Source organism: Mytilus californianus, unplaced genomic scaffold, assembly GCF_021869535.1.
Source record: "Mytilus californianus isolate M0D057914Y unplaced genomic scaffold, xbMytCali1.0.p SCAF_15, whole genome shotgun sequence".
Lineage (NCBI taxonomy): Eukaryota > Metazoa > Mollusca > Bivalvia > Mytilida > Mytilidae > Mytilus > Mytilus californianus.
In genome coordinates this window covers 6594536-6620432 of record NW_026262637.1, presented here as the reverse complement: position 1 = coordinate 6620432, position 25897 = coordinate 6594536, and the positions used below count along the sequence as shown (strand labels likewise).

Sequence of the window (25897 nt, the reverse complement as noted above, 5' to 3'; positions counted from 1 at the left end):
ATGATATGGTAGGAGATACACACCAAACAGTATGTGTAAATTATTATATAATAAGTATTGTGCAATAGCAAGAAATTTTCAATTGCACAGTATTGCACAATAGCAAGAAATCTTCAATTGCACAGTATTGCGCAATAGCAAGAAATCTTCAATTGCACAGTATTGCGCAATAGCAAGAAATATCCAATAGCACAATATTGCGCAATAGCAAGAAATTGTCAATTGTACAGTATTGCGCAATAGCAAGAAATATTCAATTGCACAGTATTGTGCAAAAGAAGATACTTCGTATAAATTGCTTATTTCTTGATCAATTTCAATGGGGTTTTATTCTTGAATTCTTGGGGTTCTTTAATATGCTGAATCTAACCGTGTATTAAGTTTTTGGATTTTGGGCCCCGTTTTTAAATTGGTCCACATTGAGGTCCAAAGGGTCCAAAATTTAACTTTGTTTGATTTCATCAAAAATTGAATTATTGGGGTTCTTTGATATGCCGAATCTAACCCTGTATTTAGATTCTTAATTTTTGGTTCCGTTTTCAAATTGGTCTACATAAAGGTCCAAAGGGTCCAAAATTAAACTTAGTTTGATTTTAACAAAAACTGAATTTTTAGGGTTCTTTGATATGCTGAATCTAAACATGTATTTAGATTTTTGATTATGGGCCCAGTTTTCAAGTTGGTCCAAATCGGGGTCCAAAATTAAACTTTGTTTGATTTCAACAAAAATTGAATATATTGGGTTCTTTGATATGCTGAATCTAACCATGTATTTAGATTTTTGATTTTTGGGCCCCGTTATCAACTTTGTCCACATTGAGATCAAAAGGGTCCAAAATTAAACATTGTTTGATTTCATCAAAAATTGAATTCTTGGGGTTCTTTGATATGCCGAATCTAACCATGTATTTAGATTTTGGATATTGGACCATAATAGGTGAATGTCCAATTTAAAATTTTTAAGTTCTTAGACCACATTCATTCTGTGTCAGAAACCTATGCTGTGTCAAATATTTAATCCACATCCAAATTCAGAGCTGTATCAAGCTTGAATGTTGTGTCCATACTTGCCCCAACTGTTCAGGGTTCGACCTATGCGGTCGTATCAAGCTGCGCCCTGCGGAGCATTTTATTATTCTATTTTGTGTTAAATTGAAACATATCTATTTAAAAGTATGTCTTTGTTTTTTGTGTCATTGGACTGCGTATTCATTTTTTCATTTTTTCGATATTCACTTTGTTTATTTATATTTGTCATGCTGAATATTACTTGTTAAATTTTCAAGAGAAAAAAGTTTGATTAAGTTATTGTACCATTTCTAATTTAGAAATAATAAAATATACAAAATATGATAACATTTTCTTGTACATTTATCAGTTACTATGCAAAAAACATACATTAGTTTTGGTGCATGAGATTTTAGCTCCACAAAAACTGGAGTATATAATGTATGTATGTCCTATCAACCCTTCTATACTTGTATCTGTTTAATATTTATACATGCAATAGTTATATAATTAAAATAGTGAATGCCAATTATCCTAATGACAAAGGATGGTACAATGACATATTTGTTTTATATGACTGTTTATGTCGAATCCATGAGTAAATTTTTTGATTTTTTTATGCAATACAGATCGGAAGACAGTTTGGCAGTCTGGTTTCTTTGACCAAGGATCGTTCAGTGAGATAATGGCAGGCTGGGCACAAACAGTGGTTGTTGGCAGGGCAAGGTATGCTTCATAAGAAAATAGATTAACAATATGAGTCAATACAGAGATGAACAACCATCATTGGATACATTTGCTGCAGTTATAACTTAACAAGCCATTATTTTGACTGTTATGATAAACTGTAATCAATTAATGACATGTTTACTGTCAGTGAAACAAATTCATTACAAACAACGGAATATTTAGTCATCTGCATATCTTACTTATGTCTATTTTTTCTTAGACAAACTGGGCTCAGCACATTAAATACAATCTTGCATCAAGCATATTTCAAAAAGCAAATAAAAGGGGAAAGCAGAAGAAATAAAATCCACTCATTAAAGATTAATGAAAACATTTTTGTTGCAGGTTAGGAGGTATTCCTATGGGAGTTGTTGCCGTAGAAACGAGAACTGTGGAAACTTCCACACCGGCAGATCCAGCCAATTTAGATTCAGAACTCAAGGTAACTCATTCAACTTAAAATATGCAAAACATCCCTCTATGACAGATATTCAGTTTACAATAGCCAAATCATTAAGTTTCATTTACTAAATGTGAATTAATGAATTTTCTGTTTTGTTGTTACAAGACAGAATATCTTTTTAATTATTTTCTGACTTGTTAGCTGAAGGATTTTCTCGTCCATTTTATATTGTGTAAGATCCTGTAATTGGAGTTTTAAATCCCTTTTCTGTCATTGTAGATTTTACAGCAAGCTGGACAGGTGTGGTTCCCAGACTCTGCCTATAAAACAGCGCAGGCCCTTAAAGATTTTAACAGAGAGGAATTACCAATAATGATATTTGCTAACTGGAGAGGATTTTCTGGTGGAATGAAAGGTAACATCAGTTTAATTTATTCCATACCTGTAATTCAATTTAACTTGATGAATTTGTATTTTTAAGTATGCCAGATAAAAGACTAAAAGAAAGTGGTTGTGAGAGAGATCCATGGGTGAGAGACCCAGTTTTCAGAATTATATGATGGTATAATCAGAATATTAACAGACAGAAATTATTTTTATTTAGGAAAAGGGTGGATATACATGAGACTTTTATTGCTGTTCTTCATAAGAAAGTCACAGTATGATCCTCAACAACACAGAGCAAAAGATCACACCTCACTACTAGTCATTAGCTTTAGCAAAATATTTTGCTAGATGTTGTTCACACTATATCTATGCATTGAAGGACACAATGCAGGGAAATATCATACACTTATTGACTGGTTATGAGGGTGATAGCAAGTTTGTTTCTCTAAGATGCCAACTATTGTCCAAGGCAAAGCCGAGGGCAATAGTTAGCTTGGAAGGGACAATAAACTTGCTATCACCCTCATAACCAGCCAAAAAGTGTTTGAGTAACTAAAGTAAATCACATGGCAAAATAAGTAGTCACAAACATGTATATATATGCACATGATGTATTGAATGCCTTTTCTTGTTCTTGTGTAATTTATAAATATTTTATTTACTATAATCAAAACCTGGGATCCATAGATGATGACAATAATTATCTGATGTATTGTAATATTGATTTCTTGTTTTGACATATCAGTGTTTTATCTTTTGATGCAAATAAGTCCAAGCAACACAATGCAAAACTATTAACTGGGGTAATGGTCTTTGAAACATAATTGACTGGCAGTTAGTCTGTGGAATGAAATAGCACAAATATTTCCTTCATTTTTATATAGAAAAAAACATACTGAGTTTTGATAACAACAAATAGAATGTCTATTTAAATGTTTATTTAATTATTTCTGTTTTAGACATGTATGACCAAGTGTTAAAGTTTGGATCCTATATTGTGGATGCTTTAGTAGAATACAAACAGCCAATCATGATTTATATTCCACCAAATGGAGAGTTGAGGGGTGGAGCTTGGGTTGTAGTAGATCCATCAATCAATCCTACCCACATGGAAATGTTTGCTGATCAATTGTCAAGGTATGTATCTGATGATCAATACCAATAAAGGGGTGGAGCTAGGGTTGTAGTAAATACATCAATCAATCCTACCCACATGGAAATTTTTGCTGATCAGTTGTCAAGGTATGTATATGATTGTCAATAACAATTAATTGGTTGGAGCTCGGGTTGTAGTACATACATCAATTAATCCTACCCACAGGGAAATGTTTGCTGATCAATTGTCAAGGTATGTAATGTCCAGAGGAATATTGCTCAATGAATATTGAAAAAACACAAATCAATCTTTGTAACAAATGTTCAATTGGAAGTCTCAAGTGATGGTGATATGTATGTATTTCACATTGTAATAAATTCTGATAATATCAAAGAACTCATTTATTTTTAAGCGCAAGACTTCCCCCATTTTTTAACAAACCCTCACTGGAGACTTCCAACTGAAGATTGGCACCTTGATACTTAAAACTAATTGATTAAGTGTGTCACAAATCAACTATAAATAGTCTGGGTACATTTAAAACAGCTTCTTCCTTCACAATAATTGCAAAATCTGAATCAATCTTCTCAAAGTGATGACCTGCTATTTTGACAACTGTGTGACATTCTATATGATAAAAAGTTTAACTAATCGCTGTATTTAAATATAAGAAATCAGACCACTTGTGATTGAACACTGCTATGGATTAAACTTGTGCTGCCCATTTGTCCATGCATCATTGGGTCAAGCTTTGTCTTACTTTCTTATATTTGAATACAAACAACTACATATAGAATAATGGCATTTTTGTTTTTGATACAGACTTTTATCGGCAAGAATTTTAAACGAGCCCGCTAGGTCGAGCTGATATTTTAGCTGATGAAGCCAGTATCAAAAAATTTAATGCCAATATTCCTTTTATCTGCAATTTGTTTTAACAATATATTTATATCTTCTTGTGGAGAATATGGAATAAGATGAAATAGTAAGTAAACTATTTTTACCTGTACAAAATGTTGTGATTGCTGTTCGGTTGTATGAATGAATCCATATGCATTTCATTGATAAAATAATGCAGATAGACATGAACATGTGACGTTGCTGCACTGATACTTGACATATTTTCTATTATCAGGTGCTATAAATGATCTTAAAAACATTAGGCAGTTAGATCAAAGGTAAAATGTACAAATAGCTGATAATAATTTCTATTAGAAGAAATGGTAAAATTCAATACTCGTTTGATTATATATTTGTAGGGGTGGTGTTCTTGAACCAGAAGGCACAGTTGAAATCAAATTCCGAGAGAAAGACTTGATAACAACAATGAAACGTATAGATCCTGTAACAAGGAAAATTGTAGAGAATTTAAACAGTCCTGAATTATCAGAGGAAGAAATAAAAACTTTGGAAGATAAGATGAAAAAGAGAAAGGATTTATTATTACCAATGTACCACCAGGTGGCAGTAGTGTTTGCTGACCTCCATGACACACCAGGTCGTATGGATGAGAAAGGAGTTATTAGTGTATGTATAACGATTTCTATTTGTTCAAATTGTGATTGCCCTGTTGAGGATAACCAGCATTTCTTTTTTATATGCCCTATGTACAATGATGTAAGACAGATCTTACTTGATTCCTTTCACTCAATAGTTGATCATAATGTTGACATAGATATATAGATTCTACCACTGCATCAAGTGTGTAACAATATTTATCCACTGGAGACAGTTAAATTTTCATTTTTATACGCCCGTCAATTGTTGACGGGACGTATTATGGTATACAAATGTCCGGTGTCCGTCCGTCCGTCTGTCTGTCCGGCGTAAACATGTCGCACCGTAACATCAGAACGACTTATCCAAATTTCATGAAACTTTAAATAGTTGTTTCTTATGATGGTCAAACAATCTGTATACTTTTTGGTGAAAATAAGATTACAACTTTTTCAGTTACAGGACTTTGTAACTAAAATAAGGGTGTGTTTTTTTCACATGTCGCGCCGTATCTCAAAAATAATTTATGATTATTGCTTAAAACTTTACATACTTCTTAGTTATATTAATCTTTAGATCTGTATACTTTTTGGTGATGATTCAAAATTTTATTTTTGAGTTATTGAGTATTTTGTAAAAAAAGGGGGAGGGGTTTTTCACATGTCGTGCGGTATCTCAAAAACGATTTATGATTATTGCTTAAAATTTTACACACTTCTTAGTTACATTAATCTTATGATGTGTATACTTTTTGGTTTTGATTCAAAATTTTATTTTAGAGATATTGAGTTTTTTGTAAAAAAAAAAGGGGCTTTTCGCATGTCAGGCCGTATGTCAGAAACTATTTATGATTATTGCATAAAAGTTCACACACAAGACGACAGGCATATCATGCGCTCATGGCACAGCTGTTTATTAAAATGCGAGCCTTGCCAAGCATTTTAAATATTTTAAATTTAACTGTCGAGAGTGGATAAATGTTGTATTGCTCGAGATTTGGTGGTGGAATCTGTTTCTCTAATGATTTTTAGACGATATGCAGACAAGCTTAATCCTTCTTTTTGAATGATCTGCAAAAAGATGTGTTCTTAATATGTGAAGTCATCAGGCAAGGTTGCCTTTTTTCATCACGTCACAATAGGAATTTCAGAGGAAAGCAAAAAACTTTGACGTCATAATCGAATTTTGACCAATGAAGAACTGAGATCAAACGAACCACACGTTGATTGAATAAAAGTAATCAACAGGTCAGGAAAAGGATAAATTGGGTAAGAATTGGAGAAATTGGTTTATTACTATTTGGAAACAGATTATTTTCATATGATATGAACATTACTATTCTTAAATCTATTCAGAAATGCATTCTTTAATCCTCTGTAGTTCTACTATTCATAATACAGTCAAACCTGCCTTAGTGGTCACCTGCTTCTAACAGTCACTTTCAGACCCTTCCAAACATTATTTCTATATAATTTAACTTGTTTCAGCGGTCACCTGTCTTACACGGTCAGTGGTCACCTAATTAGCACAACTAATTAACAACTGTCATTTTAACATTTTTAACTAACTAAATATTCATGACGAAAAATATATACATTCCGTATCGAAGTCAAAATGAAAATCATCCTGTTTGGAAAGGAGATCTCGCTATGGGAGGTGAATGAGTGAATGCCTTGTGTTCCACACCTTTCCGGTTCCATTAAAAACCATATCATGGACTTATTTCTCCACAAATATATAGATATTTCGAATGTTTTCTTCAATTTTATAGCACTAGAATCCACCATTTTTTTAATTCACTGCTGCCAGTAAGATAACTCTAGCAATTGAAAACACTAAAACACTTTGCCACAATCCTGGCCGCAGGTAATGTCGAAATCACAAAATTTTGGAACTTTGTTTTATAAGATCACCTCTCTTGAGCGGTCACTTTTGATACTTCCCAAGAATGGCTGCTTAATACAGGTTTGACTGTACCTTGTACATGGAATGTGAAGAGAGCTTTTATAGGCTTTGGTTGTTGCTCGAACCTTTTCATCTCCTAATTAATAAAATATGTTTAAAATCAAATCAATCTCATATATTTAGTTATTTTGATTCAGAATTACACCAAGAGCTAGCTTTTTATGTGCTCCTTTGTTTTTTAGGATGTTTTAGAATGGTCCAGAAGTAGAGAGTTTTTCTATTGGCATGTTAGACGAAGATTACTAGAGAATGAAGTTAAGAACAGGATTCGTCAAATCACAGACAGTCAGAGTGAAGGACAATTAAAGTCTATGATAGGCCGGTGGTTTGTGGAGGACCAGGGAGCTATTAATGTAGGTTTATCATTGTTTGTCACATCATAAAATTCAGTACAGAACATCTATGAAAATATTAAATGTTGGACACTTTTCTGATTTAATTTTACTTTCTTTTAGGCTGGTTATTGGTTATCATACACAGACTATAGACCTTATTGCTATTCAGTCCAATCCTAAAAAGTTACTTCCTGTTGAGGTCACGTTGCAAAAACAAACAAGTTTAGCAGCAATAAAAAACGCTGTTCCTTTCCTTATTGTGTGTTTTTTTGTTGTGCATGTACTGATTTTGTGTCATGGATGGATACCCATATCAGTCATAAAAATACTGTGTTTGGGGTCTCACTAATTAGCGACAAGAAGCATCAAGAAGATTAATTTAGTGACAAGAAAATAAATTAAGCGTCAAGATATCCAAATAATGATTATTTGAAATAAATAGATCTGCTTTACAGTGTGTGTGTGGTTTTGTGTTAAATATACACGAATTATCATTATATCATGATACTGAGAGAAGAAAATAAACATCTGTTCATTTGTTTTAGAAAGAGTTTTTTTTTTATCGAGGATATGTTTAAATAGATATATTTACAGTTTATAGTTTAGTGTACAAATCAATGAATCGATTATATGTAGAAGAATATGTTGGCATGGTTGATATATCAAATGCTCAAACCAAATTATAAGACAATCTAATCTTTATTTATTTCACTAAAAAGGTCCATATACATAAATATATATATATTTAAAAGATGGGACATTGGATTGATACTAAATGTTCAGATTGATACATACTTTAAAATAATGTAATAAAATAATTTTTACAAAATTTATTACAAGACTCTTGCACGTACGTAATGCTACTAAATATAAAAAAAATTGAAACTTTATAAAACAGCAAATAATCAACTGAATCTATAAATATATTGTTTTAATAGTATATAAACTTTGTTGTCGCTAAATTTGTCTTCTTGTTGCTAATTTTTTCTTCTTGTCTCTAATTAGTGAGACCGGTGTTTGCAGTGTTTACGACAGTTTAAACATGCCTCTTTGAAATGATATATGCACCATACATAGTTTTAAAAGGGCCCAAGTAAGCTTCAACTGGTTTGTGACATCATGATAAAGTTGTATACATTCAGAACTTATCCTGATTGGAATAAATAGCAATAAGGTTTATTAAACTGAATGTTATAAACACAAGGGGGAGGTAATATAAACAAAGTAGTGCCCAATTTTATATTTAAAGATTTTCCACACTGAATTATAGTGTTATAATATAGAGAATATCTGGCATCAGGAGAACTTTTCAGTCAGAAAGAAACAGGTAAGATTGATGAGGCCAACATCAAACACATATTTGTTTCTAGCCTCCTGATTGACCTTATGTTTGACTTTTGGCTGTTAATTAGAAAAAAATAGATGAAGTTAAAATAAATTATCAAAACTTTCAGACAAACCAACCTATTTTTGTGGCAGGAGACAGGAAATACATATAATTTTGTCACCTTAGTAAATGATATCTCTATTAAAATCTCATTGAATGATGTATTTTAACATTTAAATATGCAAAGGTATTATTTATGTTTGAGGAATTAGTTTTCTGAATAAAATAATTTTTAATTACAGGCTTATAAATGGGAGGACGACAAATCTGCTGTAGAATGGTTATTAGAACAAAAGAAAGATGGAGCTGACAATTCAATAGATGACAACATCAGATGTTTACACAGGGAACATGTGTTACAAAAAGTTAGAAGGTGAGTGAGGAGAAAGACAACATAAGAATGTATATGTATTATGAATAAGAAGTTAGCCTGTAATTTTTTTTTTAGCAGACAAAAATTTCAATTGGGCATGATAGCTTCAGTATAAACTTGGAAAGTAATTAAAGCTTTTAGTAGAAGTGCTGGAATATGTCTCGAGTAGAAGAAATTTTAAGAAGCAATTCTATTTATCTAAAAGGAAATGTAGAGGTATTGTTCAATGAGAGAGCAACACAACTACACTAGTAACTAAAGACATCATTAGTATTCATTAAAACAAAATAGAGGAGACATGAAAAATGAATTTATAACCACTGAAGTAATTGACTATTATTAATATTACAGCTTGTTACAAGATTATCCAGAGGTTGCCATGGACTCAATTGTACATATAACTCAACACATGACAGCAAGCCAACGAACAGAAGTGTCCAGAATTCTAGCCAGCATGGATTCTTGACCAGGGAGAAAAACTTAGACACTTAATTCTATGATTTACATTTATTAATTAGAAAAAAGAATTAATTATGTTGCCAGTACTTAATTAGAACATTCTTAGCAGTAAGCTGTGTTATCAGTGATATTGCTTGTCTGCTATAAATGATTAAATCAGATGATGCATTTTACATGGAATCTTATAGTGCTACTGACTAACATTGTGTCAATTAATGTTGTACAGATCAGATATTTATATTATAGTATAAGCATGCAATGTGTTAAATATGGGCATTTAAATTCAGAAAATAATTTTCAAACACTTTCAATAAACATGTTTAGAACATTGTGAATAATAGATTGACCTTGTCATACCTCTTTTGTGATTTTGAAATTATATTTTATATCATTATTGTGATAAAAGCCACCATGACCAATCAACTATTTTTTATATTTGTATGTTTTGTTATTGTTTTTGTACTAAAGTAATTATGTGTAAATATTTGTTTTTGTTTTTGTGTTGATTTTCACTACTGTCACTTTTGTTTTGAATAAATTCAATTTTATTGGATAGAAAACATCAAGCTTATTTGTGTCTTTGGGTAGCTATTTTATTATTAACCCACCATCTCCTTTTATTCATAAGAATTAAGATCCTTAAATAAATCAGGATAAAACAGTACTATTCAAATCAGTTGTAGTAAACAGTTAATTAAGATATGAAGGTATTTCTGTGTATTGTTTATTTAAATGTAGAAATATGAATGGAAGTGCATAAAGTGTGGCAGCACTTTAGTTTATGATTCTACTTACGTCCACATTTTCAAATGCTGAGAAAACTACAAAAAATGAATTTAATTCTAGTACTTACATCAATCTCATTCCAAAGTCAAAGTAGAAGCATAAATCCAATACAGAACAACACATAATTCATGTGTGTCAACAGATTTATGTTTAGGTTTTACAGGTTCTATGTACAGGATTGTTTATATACATATGACATCATGAAGGGGCATACATGTATGCCGCCATGATTCATACAGATATCAACAAAACATTTTTAGTCCCCTACCAAAGAAGTCGAAGGGGACTTTGGGTTTAATTCCTGTTCGTCTGTCCATCCGTCAGTCTGGCAAATCAGTTTTCCACACTTTTTTTCTTCGTTCTCGAAGATATTGTTTGATATTTGGTATATAGTTTTGCCATCACAAGTTATAGATCAAGTTCGAATTTTGTTCTGGTCTGATGATTTAGTACAGAGTTATGGACCATAACTCTGGACCATATCTAATGTTAGAGTACTATGTTAAACCATATTTCTGTACAAAGGGAGATAACTCATTTTTTAAAAGACATTCTTTGGTAAATTATTTGAAGAATTTTTTTTTTGGCAGGTTTGTTTGTTCTTTTGTATAAACTAATTTTATGAATGCTATATATATATATATATAAAAATATGAAGTGAAATCCTTTAATTAGATAATAATCTATTTTTGTTAATGTATGTATTACATTACATTGTGTATATAAAAATTGTTGACATTTTATAGATAACTTACAAATCTATATTACTTTGTGACAAATAAAAGAAAAAATATTTGGAACTATTAATTATATTTGATTATAATTTGAAAATAGATATACACTGTATTACATCATATCTAATTTTAGAGAACTATTAATCATATCTAATGTTAAAGTGTTTTCCACACTTTTTTTCATCATGCTTGAAGATATTGTTTGATAATTGGTATATAGTTTTATCATGACAAGTTATACAGATCAAGTTCAAAATTTTGTTTCGGTCTGATAATTTTGTGCAGAGTTATGGTCCTTGGACTTGAAAAATTCACTCATTTAATCAGTTTTCCTCACTGTTTTTAGTCATGCTTGAAGATATTGACTTGATATTTTCTTTTTGTTTACACCATGACAAGTTATAGAACAAGTTAGCTTTTTGTTCCAGTATAATGAATTTTTACCTGGTAGGGGACTATTTATTGCCATGCAATACTCTCAGAATGCTTGTTAAATCATGTGATGGCATCTTAAATTCAGTGAAAGCTATATTGTAATTATTGCACATTATATGATCTGTAGTAATATATGACACTGTATCCAATCTTAGGACATTTGTATGATTTCTGCTCTTTGTTGATCTTTTGTTTTATTATTGTTATTTGAATTGTCTCTTTGTTTATTTTTTCACATGTTCAAATATTAAGTGCTAAGTTTACCAAGCAGATAATGTCATCAATATTTACATGTTTTATAAATCTATAAATTTATATTTCTATTTATGTCTTATTTATTATTAATGTCTAAGTATTTATCTCGATTCTTGTTGATTTTTAGGCAGCAGCTAATTATTAATTTTATTATTATTAATATTCAAAAGATGTTATAGTTTCTGTTATGGGACCTGTGTACTAAAGGTGTCTTCGATAGGTGACTGTCTCTTTGACACTTTATCTCATTTTTTTTTTATAGAAGATATTAAGTATCTTTTATCATGAAGTTGAAATTAAGTATTAAAAGAAGGTTAGCTTTCAAAAAGCATTTTTCTGTCCTTATGGACTAATTAATCGATTATTAATATAGAACTATTCTTATGCAGTCTGAACATAATATATAATGTCATTTGATTGGAAGATGTGTGCTGCCAATTCTCAACTGATGGTTGGGGTCATTGCCAACAATGCTATGCAATCATCACAGTCTACATTTCTGTTTAATAATTTATTTTGCACATATACTTGTATTGCATTTGAATTGGAATAACAGTACTGGAATTGAAAAGTTCCTACCATCAAATCCCCAATTCATGTTGATAAAACTGTATTTTGATTCAGGAGTCCCTTCATTTTCCTAGTTAAGACTTTTTTGAGAATCAAACATTAATACACATGGGAGATTAGTAGTTTTTTTGTAAAATCAGTGTTTGAGAAACAATACTAAAATCTTTGATATCTTACAGATATTGTCGGGCAAGTATTAAATGTGAAAAGTTAATGGTAGGGGTACTATTACAGTAATATTGGCTGTTCTATATTGACTGGTAGAAATGTTCACAAATAAACAGACTATACAATCATGCTAAAGTTGTGTTTTATACTTTTATTTAATTTTGCTGTTGTATTTTATTTCCCCACTCTAGGAGTGAAGCTTTATTGCAATCACCTTGTCAGTTCCACTGTCTGTCCATCCTTTCGTCCAACAAATATTATCTATAAACATTTTTCTCAGCAGCTACTAAAGAGATTTAGCTATATTTCTTCATCAGCTTGACAGATCATTTTAAGGATCCATAAGATACCTAAATTCTTAATGCTGATACTTTGAACTTTAAATATTTTGTCTCACATTTCTTCAATGATACTGAACAAAAATTACTTCATATTTGCTAATGGTGATGATTTGTGGTAACAGTGCATTTTTAGGACCAGCCTGTTACCAGTGGGGGCATGGTTAGCACATCAATGTGTGTAGTTTTTATTAAAAAAAGGTGTGGCCAATAAACTCATCGTATATACCAGGCTTAAAATTTTGTAAGCTAGATGTGCATTTCCTCTACCAAAGACTCACCAGTAACACTCAAATGGCGTAGATGTTAGCAACAGTAGGTTATTGATGGCCTTTAACCATAAGCAGAACCTATACAGGAATGCAAGGCAGAAAAGGCCCTGACATAACAAAATGTAAATCAATTCAAATATGAAAATCAAAGGCCTGATTTATGTTCAAAACAACATACTAAAAACGAATATGACACATAGCAACAAATGCAACAATTGAATTACAGGCTTTGGACAGGCATAAAGAGAATGTGATGGGGTAATACATCATATTTGTGGGCACCCATCCATTCCATAACCTGGGACAGTGGTTTAACAGTACAACTCAAGAACAAAATATGAAAATCAGTTGAAAGGGCTTGACTCATCAGATCAAGACAATCTTGTCTGGCCTGCAACATTCCAAAATGTCCCGACACAAGATAACTAATCCAATGATGTAAGAAGCTTTCAGCTTTAACTTTTTGTATAAACTTTATATTTCAAATGCAAAAGAGCTGGTTTATCTTAAGTTGCAGAAGTCTTACAGTCTGAAATTTCCATCTGTTGTATTAACGTTCTTGGCCTCATTCTCAGGGTTCAAAGAATGTATAAAAAAATAAGTTTCTTTATCATGTGACGATTTCATTTATGAGTCAACTATACAATTACAGATAAGGTTCACCTTAGATATGAATTTCTTGTTTAAGGAAGGGATAAATCATACTTTGTTCAAACCAAGAGTGCACATGTTGAAATGACTCACCTGTTTTACTAACCATGCTTGATTTTATGTTGATGATCCTAAAGATAGATATTACTGCAAATATCATATAAATTAACATCAATTATCAATGAAAACGAGGTCAGGGTCGAATAAACTAAGCCAGACCGATATGCACACCTTACAACCATTCCATACACCAAATATAGTTGACCTATATGAAGTTCTCATTGTGACTTTGAGATGAAGAACAGCAATAAAAGCACTGTTCCTTTGCTTTTTGTGTGTTTTTGCTTTGCATGTACTGATTTTGTGTCATGGATGGATTTCCCAATCCATCCATATCCTTTGATTTTCTATTCTATTGCTTATAGTAAACAGGAAACAGACCAAACATGAAAACTTAACATAGACCAATGAACCATAAACATGAGGTTAAGGTCAAATGAACCCTGCTAGACCGACATGTACACATTACACTCATTTCTCTCTGGGCACTCCGGCTTCCTCCACCAATAAAAACTGACCGCCACGAAATAGCACAGTAGTGTTGAAAGTGGCGTTAAACACCAATCAATCCATCAATCTTGTACCAAATATAGTTGACCGTATTGCTTATAGTAACTAAGAAACAGACTAAAGCAGGAAAATTTAACATTGACCGCTGAACCATGAAAATAGGTCAAAGTCAGATGAACCCTACCAGACAGAAATGTTCATCTTACAATCATTCCATACATCAAACATAGTTGACCTATTGCGAATAGTATCTTAGAATAAGACATAAGTACACTTTACACTCAATTCCCTCCTGGCACTCTGGCTTCCTCCACCAATAAAAACTGACTGCCACGAAATAGCACAATAGTGTTGAAAGTGGTTTTAAACACCATTCAATCAATCAATCTTGTACCAAATATAGCTGACCGTGTTGCTTATAGTATCTTAGAAGAGAACCTAGCTACTATAACCTAACACTGACCAATTAACCTAGAAAATGAGGTCATGGACAAATGATACCTACCAGACAGACATGTACACTTTACACTCATTTCTCTCTGGGCACTCCGACTTCTTCCACCAATAAAAACTGACCGTCACGAAATAGCACAATAGTGTTAAAAGTGGCGTTTAACACCAATCAATCAATCAATTTTGTACAAGATATAGTTGACCGTATTGCTTATAGTAACTAAGAAACAGACTGAAGCAGGAAAAGGTAACATTGACCAATGAACCATGAAAATAGGTCAAAGTCAGATGAACCCTACCAGACAGAAATGTTCATCTTACAATCATTCCATACATCAAATATAGTTGACCTATTGCTAATAGTATTTAAGAAGAGGACTAACTACTGTAACTTAACACTGACAATCATCCATACATCAAGAATAGTGACTGATTGCTTATAGTATTAGAAAACAGACCAAAACACAAAAATTTAAAATTGACCAATAAACTGTGACAATGAGGTCAAGGTAAGATGAAACCTGACAGACTGACATGTACACCTTACAATCATTTCATACACCAAATACAGTTGACCTACTGCTAACAATATCTGAGAAACAGACCTAATCACCTAATTCTTACATAGCCTTGATCACTGATTCGATCTATGAAATGAGGTCGAGGTCAGATGAACCCTTTCTGACGGACATTAGATCTTGCAAAAACCCACACACCAATATATAAATAACACATAGCTGTGAGGGTAATAGAGCAAATTGTTACCCCAAGAAAACATTGTGAAACGAGGCGAAACCAAGGTTGACTATGTTTTTATCGAGGGGTAACACTCTGCTCTATCTCCCTCTTAGCTATGTGAAAATTATTCAATTTATTATACTGAATTTTCTGTCATTATTGTTTTTAAATTGTAAACTGAACGTAATTAACTATTACATCATGTACTTAACAGAGAGGCGAAAGATACCAATAGGGAAATTCAAACTTATAAGTCGAACATAAACTGACAACGTCATGACAAAAAAAAAGAAATAAAACCAAAAGACAAACAACAGTTCACAAAAAACAACATAGAAACGTTACAGTTATTTGGAAAAAAATATGAATCAAGGTGTATTTTTTTTTATGTTGACAGTCCATTAAAAAGGTATGATGCCGAAACGAAGAACTTGACCGTTGTCTTTAAAAATACTGTCCTTTAAATTATCAATTTTGATCGGTCTGCACGAGGGGGTGACATTCATAAAAATGTTTCCCGCTGAATCCTGGGAATGAGCAAATTGTCTCCCTCGTATTAACCTATAAAAAAAGTGATGATTTCAGCATTCAAATTATGAACATATCATTTCTATGAAGCAGCGCCTGCATATGGAGTACTAGTGTATATATACGATATTTCTGCTATATGACCCCTATATTTCAGAAATCTGACAAAAGTCTTTTTTAATGTAACATATCATCTCTTGAAATGTGATAGAAACAACGACACCGACATCAAACAACAGCGTGTTCAAACATTATTTCATTTTAAAAAGTCAAATTCAGATGACGAGTTTGATAAGCAAGCAAAATAAATTTTATAATAATACAACAGTAACTCTCAAGTACAAATAACAGCCTTTTATGGTCTGTTGAAGGCAAAAAACAACTAACACAAGTTATGATGATACAGGTCACAAATGTCACAGTAAATATTTAAATTTCTAATCAAAAGATACAGGCATTACAAATTTTCAAACACTACAATTATAACCACCAATTGTGATTTTCATATTAATATTCAACACTGTACAATCACAACCTATTAAAGCATAGTTTATTATGAGTGACAAATGTCAGCAATAACTTAAAAAAGTTTAGACTTAACCCCCCTCCCCCCTAACTATTAAATTTGCTTATAATAGTGTAACATCTCAATTTTTAGAGTAGATACCATGTTTGTTTAAATAACCAGTTCATAACATCTCAAACTCTGTATTCTAATATGACGACCTATATATCGTCAACCAGTATAAACACAGAATATCTACTTTAAGGGCTAACGCATTAAAATTGGCTGTCTCGCGTTACGCTAAACTTATTCATACGACCAGCTAAACTCAATTTGCGACAGTAAAACCCACTTTTTACATGGGCCACACTTCAAATACAATACGGTTATCTCTGTTCTGATGCAAAAAAAAAAAATAAATAAATCAGTCAATTTATGTTTTCATTTCGGTGTAAAATTTCATTTAACAAATATTCGGCGGCGAAATGATGTCATCGTCTTTGGCAACTTAATAAGGTGACGTCATATTTATGCTTCCGGCTTTTTGCACTCCCCAGAATGTAATACAATTGGATAAAAAGAACATTTTAAGGTGAAAAATGTGATTGTTGTTTTATTATTATTGAATAATATAATATTATCAATATTTTTATATGGGGGTAAAACGGAACAGCCAAATCAGTATCGTGGGTATAGAGCTTTTACAATTGACAAAATTGCCGTATTTGTCCTATTAAAATCGAAATAATTCATAATTCAGCCGTAGATTATTTCTTAAATGAATGAACTTTCTATTTTTCAGATAAAATTAATTTTAATTTACAAAATCACCTAATTTCTGTAGGTACTTCACTCAGCAGATACGTATATTCGAAACTGAGGCTGAATCTTAGAACATGTGTTCAAAGTACCGCCCCCAACATCTATTAAAAAAATTCCGCAAGTGTTCAATAAGGATTAAAACCCATCTTTTAGCATATTTTCTACATATTGCTAACATGTATCACCATGCATGATATAAAACACAACCATGCACAACTTAAGAAATAGAACATAGGATATTTCATTTGTACCATAAAGTCACTTATGACTTATGAGGATAATCATTATTGAACTGAAAACCTGGATGATATCCATACCCTTCATGCACTGATTTCCCATTTATAAGTTATCCAAACGGCACCTTGTTGACTTGGGTAATTGTATGTAAACCCTTGGATATTTCCACGATCAACACTGTGTATGATTCTCCTGACATCATGATGGATGACGTCTGTCTATAGCATAGCGTGGAAGACCAGTCAACTTGAAGTCCTCCGATATCATTTGATGATATTGTAACAGTTATATAAAAATGGTTTGGTTGGTAGGCTGGTGGGAAATCAGAAACGACAAAAAACTTGTAACTCGCTTTAACTTGAATGCTGCATGGCAGGCAGGGTTATCATACGGGAGTCGTATGATTTGCCTACTGTGTCGCAGTAAAGTTGTACAAGGATACCAGTGGATGATATAATGGTTGTAGGTTTGTAGTTTGTAACTTCTAGATACTGCCCTGTAGTCAGATGTTTTATATCAGTGTTATTGTTCCACTGTACTGTAAAACTGCAAGAACTGTCAACCATCACTCTGAAGTTGCATTGGGAATTGTACAACACAAGAAAAACAAAAGCCCTGCCAAAATGTTTTTTTTTGTAAAATCATCTCAATCATGTGGTTTGTAAATTCTTCGTTCATGACACTGAATCCAACGCCTGAAATGACAGCAGCTGGTCTTGTTGTTTCGATAGTAGTTCCAGTAAAATCACCAAAAAGAGAGATAGAATGATTCGTGTTTTGACATAGAAATATTAAAAGAATCGTTTGATTGATAATGTTATATTTTTTTTAATAAAAACGACCTGATTTCAATTTCAAAGTGACAGTTAAATTCAATTTGCTTGTTGCAACGATGTCAAATTGGGACGGACCATAATAATCGAAGGACGACACAATATCGCAGATGCGTAATACATTCCGTAAATAAATACAGGTACGTCGCAATTGACAGTTACTGCTTTGTTTTGGATTCTACTCTTCTTCATCAGTATTGTACTATTTATTATATATTGCATGTGTTGGTTGATATGTCAACTGACGTTGTTATGTTTAGGTATGGAATGTTAATTCTACATGCTCCGATGAGATCGGTGATTATACACAGTTGTACGTAATTTAGCTGTCCAGAATAGCTGTGTAGAAATGCTAAGTAAAATGATGTTCCAAAAGTATCTGAAGATGAAAATTAGGAAAAAGATCATATTCAAATGTTAGCAAAGAATACGTTTTACTGCATACGAATAATTATGATAAAATGTGTGGCATAATTGTTTACTCTCGTCTATTTTACAAGTGTTACCGGTACAAACAAATTGTTGTGCGATAATGGTTTCATTTATACTATACAGATACTTTAATAAATGTGTATGTTTTACTATAATTCGCAGTAGTGACTAACTTAGATAATACTATTACTTTATCCTTGGTTTTCAAATATTTTGCTTTGAGCGTTTGTGTTGAAGGTAAATCCAGAAAAGCACTTTGGACGCATGAAATTTATAAAGTTTTGTTTTCATGACTGACATGATTTATGACAAACTTTCATCAATTGTCCGTTTATAAATTTATGCATTATTAAGAAACTAAGGTTTCAACTCCCTCAAGCAAATTTGACCTAAGCTGGACTTTTTGGTCCTATAGCTCTTCAACTGTTTCGTTTCTTATACATCATTGGCTTTCAAATATTCGGCTTTGCTCGTTTTCGACGAAGGTAAATTCAGAAAAGCGCTTCGGACGCATGCAATTTATATATTGTTGTTTTTATTTTTTTTACAGTACTTTGACATTATTGGACGTTTTCAGTAAATTTATTTCACAGTCCTTTGATTTGTACTTCAAGTTGTAAGTAACAGTTTATACTTTAGAAATGTATTACATTTTAAGGTGGTACCCAACACCTTGACTAATATTAATTTGGCTCGTTTAATTTTCATAAAATTTTGACAAAATGTTTTCTTTGACTCTTTGACAAAAATATAAAAATTTCAAAAAATTTGAACCAACCACTTTATCGGAAAAATTTCATTGGTTATATAGCAGTTTGACAAACACTAATTTTGATCATTGAGAAGCTTAATATTTCCTTAACAATACAACGTAATTAAAACGTTTAGCTGATTTTTACAGAGTTATCTCCCTGTAGTGTTAGGTACCACCTTAAGTACAGAAACTGTTTTATACCAGTACAGTATTTTAAGTTATTCCACTTATAGTAACATTTTCTATCAAATTATGGTAAAACAAATTACTATGCATTTAATGTACATTAATTGAACTACACCATGTTGAAACAATACGTGTACCTCAAATTTGAAGTACAAATCTAATACTGTAAAATTACTGTACTAGTCTAACATAGTACAATGATTTGGAAGTACTTTATTATACAGATACATTTTCAGTACTGTTTTTAAAGTAATAACACTCAAAACGTTCATGTGCAAAACAATAGAAACATAAAAGTAGTTTTTAATTTTTAAAAAGACGGTTGATATGTGAATTTACTTAAAAAAAAGAATTTGATAATTTTGGCTTTCGGTGTGATTTTAACTTAGTTGCTTTACAAGACAAATAGCAATTTACACTATAATCCAATAATTCTCTGTTATATTGGCGAATACATATATTTTGAGATTTTATAATATACAGACATGTTTCTGCTTTGTATAAATTGGGTGAGTTAAGCCCTTTTCAACAGATTTTTATAGTTTGTTCATGTATTGTGCTGTTAAACCACTATCCCAGGTTAGGGGGTGGGTTGGGCACCCGCAAATATGTTTAACCCCACCATATTCTGTAGGTGCTTGTCCCAAGTAAGAAGCCTGTAATCAAGTGGTTGTCGTTTGTTGCTGTATATAATATTTGTTTTTCGTCATTGTTTTGTACATAATCAGGCCGTTAGTTTTCTCGTTTGAATTGTTTTACACTTGTCATTTCGAGGCCTTTCAAAGCTGACTATGCGGTATGAAATTGGCTCAATGTTGAAAGCCGTACAGGACCTATAACTGTTAACTTCTATGTCATTTGGTCTCTGGTGGAATGTTGTCTCATTGGTAATTATACTACATCTTCCTATTTTTATATTCATATAATCATGGGTATTGATAAAACAAATCTTACAAAAATTAGCTTAGAGAGAGGCGAAAGATACCAGAGGGACATTCAAACTCATAAGTCGAAAATAAACTGACAACGCCATGGCTAAAAAAGAAAAAGACCAATAGACAAACAAAAGTACACAAAACACAATATACAAAACTAAAGACTGAGCAACACGAACCCCAGTTTGGGGGTGGGGGGGGGGGGGGGGGTGGGGGGGGGAGGGGGAGTGATCTAAGGTGCTCCGGAAGTATAAGTAGTCCTGCTCCACATGTGACACCCGTCTAGAGGACTTTAGTCAAATCCCTTCGTATGCTCTTGCTCATTGTTCACATACAAATACAGTTGTGTGGGAGCAAGTTATCACTGATGATTTTGGCATTGTCATCAAAGAGACCGGGGCTTATACATTGGTACGTAAATCAAGACGTTCTTTTCGTTAAGACTCATTAGTGGCGCTCAAATCAATGCTGTTGAATCTCAAATGAAGCATTACATGTTTTGCTAAGACTGAACTTTTGTTGTATAAGAGAAACTGATAGAAGCAAAACTTTTGAAAACATTTTGTTGCGATCCATGTTTTCAGACCGTCACATTTAAACAATCAATGTCATAAGTGAAATCGAGATTTATTTGTTAACGTATACATCATAGGACTTTCACTGCCTCTAATTATGAAAATCTTTTTAACACAGGTGAAAAGCGTATAAATTTATTCAGATCAATATAATTACGGAGAAACTGGCGTCAGTTAAATGCTGATTACATAATGTAATTAATTGATATGATATATAATTGCATATCTTTTTGGTTCAGTTAATTAGCTTTTTTAACAGCCCTAGATTACAATTCTATTTGGATGGAATTTAACTATAATTGAGGTTTCACACCTTTAAGATATTGCATTTGCCTTTCCTAATAATAATATTAACCGTTGAATAACTCACAGTTTTTTGTTGACAAACAATCAATCTAAACAAGTGGGATCCAATACCAGACACTGAACACTTCTAAAACATTTATTTTCGTCTGAAGAACAGTCTGGTCGATTTTCAACTTTCTGGTTCGGATATTGTACCCTGAAATTAGCTTTTTTTATTCTTCTTATAACGTTGTTGAGTCCGTATACACCCGATATCTATTTAACAAATTCGTACAACAAAATTTGATCAATTAGTAAGCAATGAACGAGGTTGTTAAATGTGATATATGCTTTTTTGTGCTTCTTTGTTAAATATTTGTTTGTTTTTGTTGTGATTAAGATTGTGACACGGTGTTGACTGATGTACCCCTATTTTGACATTTTTACCTATTATGTCTGTTTGTTTTATTCACGTATCGTTGTCAATATAATGGAATTTGATGCGACTGTCATACAAGTGAGAGATTTAGCGCTATAAAACCAGGATCAATCCACCATTTTCTACATAAGAAAATGCCTGTACCAAGTCAGGAATATGACAGTTGTCCATTCGTTTGATGTGTTTGTGCTTTTGATTTTGCCATTTGATTAGGGACTTTCCGTTTTGAATTTTCCTCGGAGTTCAGTATTTTTGTAATTTAACTTTTTTCGATGTAAATTCAACCAATGAGAATGCCTGTTACAGAAAGTTCAGCCGACCCTATACCGAGAGAATCTAAAGAATGTACGAACTATGAATTTAGTATAACATTTTCTTTCAAATACTTTTCATGAATTAGGGGGATCTTGTTTGGTTTCGATATGAATTAAGTTAACAGTAGTTTAACTCTGTTTAAATATCATAAAACGATTAAGAAATCAAATCAAGGTAACACACAAAAACGGATCGAATCGCAAAAATATATATAAAAAGGTAATGATTATATAGTGCCAATTCATTTCAACTTTACAAATACCGAACTGCAAGGAAAATTCAAAACTTATAGTCCTTTATCCAATGGCAAAATCAAAGGCTCAAACACATCAAACGATATAAAAGTGAAAAAATCCAAATGATTATACATTGCTAATTCATTTGTTTAACTTTTGAAATTCTAAACTACAAACTAACAAAAGACAAATACCGAAAATAAAAGTAGATCACGCAACAAAGCATCATTAAAAACCGGGATAATTTTAAAATGTTCCGATCGGTATGCAGATAATGTTTCAACAGTGACACCAATCGTGTTACTCCTGGCATACACAATTCCGGTGATAGATCGCATCCGGCGATGACGTCATGGAAGGGATTTTTCGCTGCGGCAAAGTGGACATATCTATAGTAATCTATAACACAGATATTTAATAACGGTCAACCAACTCATGACAGCATCCATAAAATTTCAGGACTTTAACTTCACCGTTAGAAACATTACTTAAACATATTCCTTCCAAGCAGTAACTCTTAACAACGAAATCAGGATAGGAAATGCAAGTCCTAGGGACCAGCATCAACTGGGAGAAGTATACTGCATATATATGCTATTCTGGCAACAGTGGGTAAAATATTTGTATGAAGTTTTATATTTCCGTATTTGCAAGAGTTAGGCAGGCAATATCTGAAATGCAGATGGCATATAATTACTGCCTGACATTTCAATGTTACATATATTGGCTGTCCTTGACTTTATGTTTCATGGTTCAATGATTGATTACAGTTCTACTGAAAAAAAAACCAACTATATCTTGTTGAAATAATCATTGTAAGGTGTACATATTCGTCTGACAGGGGATATCTTCAATGGACCTTACAATGGCCAACATTAGTCTTTCCTGATAAGTGACCTGTTTAGTTTAGAAAGATATAAATTGATTATCCAAAGTTGGTCCGTAAAATCTCTGTAAAATGTAAAATAACAAAGATACTTAACTCAAAGGAAAATTCAAAATGGAAAGTCCTTTATCAAATGGCCAATGATAAAGCTCAAAAACATCAAACGAATGGAAAACAACTGTCATATTCCTGACTTGGTACATGCATTTCCTTATGTAGAAAATGATGGATTAAAACTTGTTTTATAACTAGCTAAATCTCTCACAGTCGCATAAAATTCCATTATATTGACAACAATGTGTGAGCAAAACAAACAGACATAATAGGTAAAAATGTCAAAAATTGGGGTACAGCAGTCAACATTATGTTACTATCTTAATCATAAGTGGTACATGACTGTCTAGGATTGTTTCTCCTGATCTTTAGTTCAAGTTTTTATTCTAAGGTCAATTAACAGTTAGTAGATGTACTTATTAATACACGAACTATTTTTGAAACGTAAAATAATTGTAAGGTCCACTTTCAATTTGACCGGGTTTAATTGGTTTTAACCTAACTTTCATAATTAATTAACGCTATGAATACGTGATAATAACAGTTGTGTAGATACTTTTAACTTCAGTCAAAACATATTCACATTGTATTGTAATTGTTTTTAAATATGTTTGAGATGGGAACGAGGTCTTTTACAATCATAAAATAAAACCTAGGATTTCGGTTTTGTTAAGGAGTGAAATGAATCTCAAAATGGGGAGATTTATTGTAATTTAGATAACATTTTCCGACTACTTTATATTTTTTCTGAAACTTGTATATTTGGCTATAAAATCACCAACTTCAATTTATTTAAAATCTTTGATAAATGTGTAGAGAATAAAAAAAAAAATAGGTAAACAGTTTTGTTCAATTTCAAAACTTGATTAATTATTATAAATTCATGATACTGATGTAATTGGAAATAACATTAGTATTATCTCCCCCTCATAAGTATTCACACCACCTATTGTGCTTTAAAACATGCAGAAAGCGCTCAGGTGTAACGACTCCACCACGCATGCGTGATTTCCCAATCTTCTTCTTCGTCGAAAAGTGTTCACACGATTTCTATTTTCCTCATGGAAAACGTTACTTTTAAAAAATGCATTCAAATGTATTTTCATAGTGATAAGTTTTGAGATAGACTCTTCTCATTATCAACATGGCAGAAGCTTTTATTACGGCCATACATTCGGCAAGTGAAGAGGAAAATTCTTCTCAGGTTACATCGTCTCGCTTTGAACGAGAAATCGTCAGTCAAACAGACCGGAAGTCGCAAAAAGTCAACGAGTAAATCTTCTCGTAAATCTTTTACTGCTAGCACGAATGCTAAAGAAGTGTCAGATGAAACGGTTACAATGTTGACAACAAGCCACGTTAAATGTAGAAAATAAACTGAGAGCAAAACTTTCAAGTATCAAAGAGACCGTGAATTCGGTGAATACTAGGATGACCATTTTCTACCTCTTTTCGAAAAGTTCGATTCTTAAACTGTCACTTTAGGTGGACGTGAAGAAATAGACAAAGAAATTGCTAAATCAGGTGGGCAGAATATTTCTCAGGATGCTAGAGATATTGCCACGTCAGGTGGGCAGAATTCTCTCAGACGTAGTGTTTCAAATCATGACAATGTCATTGATGATTCAATTTTCGTTCAACCAGATAGGGACGAAAAAGGTGGTCTAGATTTAGAGATTCTTGCAATGAATCACAACATTCTTCTGTGGATAAAAATATTCCACATGACCGTTTTCAGAGATATTTGGTAGCTGATAAAGACTCTATTAATACCGAAAAGACAGTAGAGATATTCTAGCTGATTTTTTTGGTGAATATGCCAAAACTAAACCATACAAATCTGAATGTGATATCGTTCTAGATCAGAGTCAAATTAGTATTTTGAAACAATCTTGGCACTGTGTTTTCCTTATTTTTTTAAATCGACAAAAATTTATAAAATGTATTTGATCCATAGAGTCAATGTAAAGTGTAAACGTTAGTCATTTTGGGAATCTGACCCGATTTCATTTTCCGGTTTATTGAACAACGTTTTTGTTTCGTTAATAGTTGATATTTCATTTACTATTAGTAATAGCTGAGATATACAAGTTTGATAGAATTCATCTAATCTTGACCAAATTTTTATTGTTCATTGATTCAGATTTAGTCTTAGTTGCTTATCAAGAAAAACATGATATCTGTATTCAGTGACTCCTAGTAACTTGTAACAATGAGATGGACTTAAAACGAAACTCTTTCAATATTTCACAAAGTTATAATTTTT

General features: G+C 32.2%; 1 protein-coding gene across 11 annotated transcripts in view; it reads left to right on the top strand.

Moving 5' to 3' along the window:
• LOC127725284 (acetyl-CoA carboxylase-like) overlaps nucleotides 1–12722 on the top strand; it is a 97425-nt gene extending 84703 nt beyond the window's left edge. For all 11 annotated transcript variants that reach the window (XM_052232179.1, XM_052232182.1, XM_052232180.1 and 8 more), the window contains 8 exons: nucleotides 1638–1734; nucleotides 2083–2179; nucleotides 2420–2555; nucleotides 3487–3664; nucleotides 4883–5150; nucleotides 7268–7438; nucleotides 9050–9180; nucleotides 9532–12722. In XM_052232179.1, the coding sequence (XP_052088139.1) occupies nucleotides 1638–1734; nucleotides 2083–2179; nucleotides 2420–2555; nucleotides 3487–3664; nucleotides 4883–5150; nucleotides 7268–7438; nucleotides 9050–9180; nucleotides 9532–9646 (1193 nt within the window). In that variant the 3' untranslated portion in view covers nucleotides 9647–12722. The remainder of the gene's footprint in view (nucleotides 1–1637; nucleotides 1735–2082; nucleotides 2180–2419; nucleotides 2556–3486; nucleotides 3665–4882; nucleotides 5151–7267; nucleotides 7439–9049; nucleotides 9181–9531) is intronic.
• Nucleotides 12723–25897: the final 13175 nt, after the last annotated feature.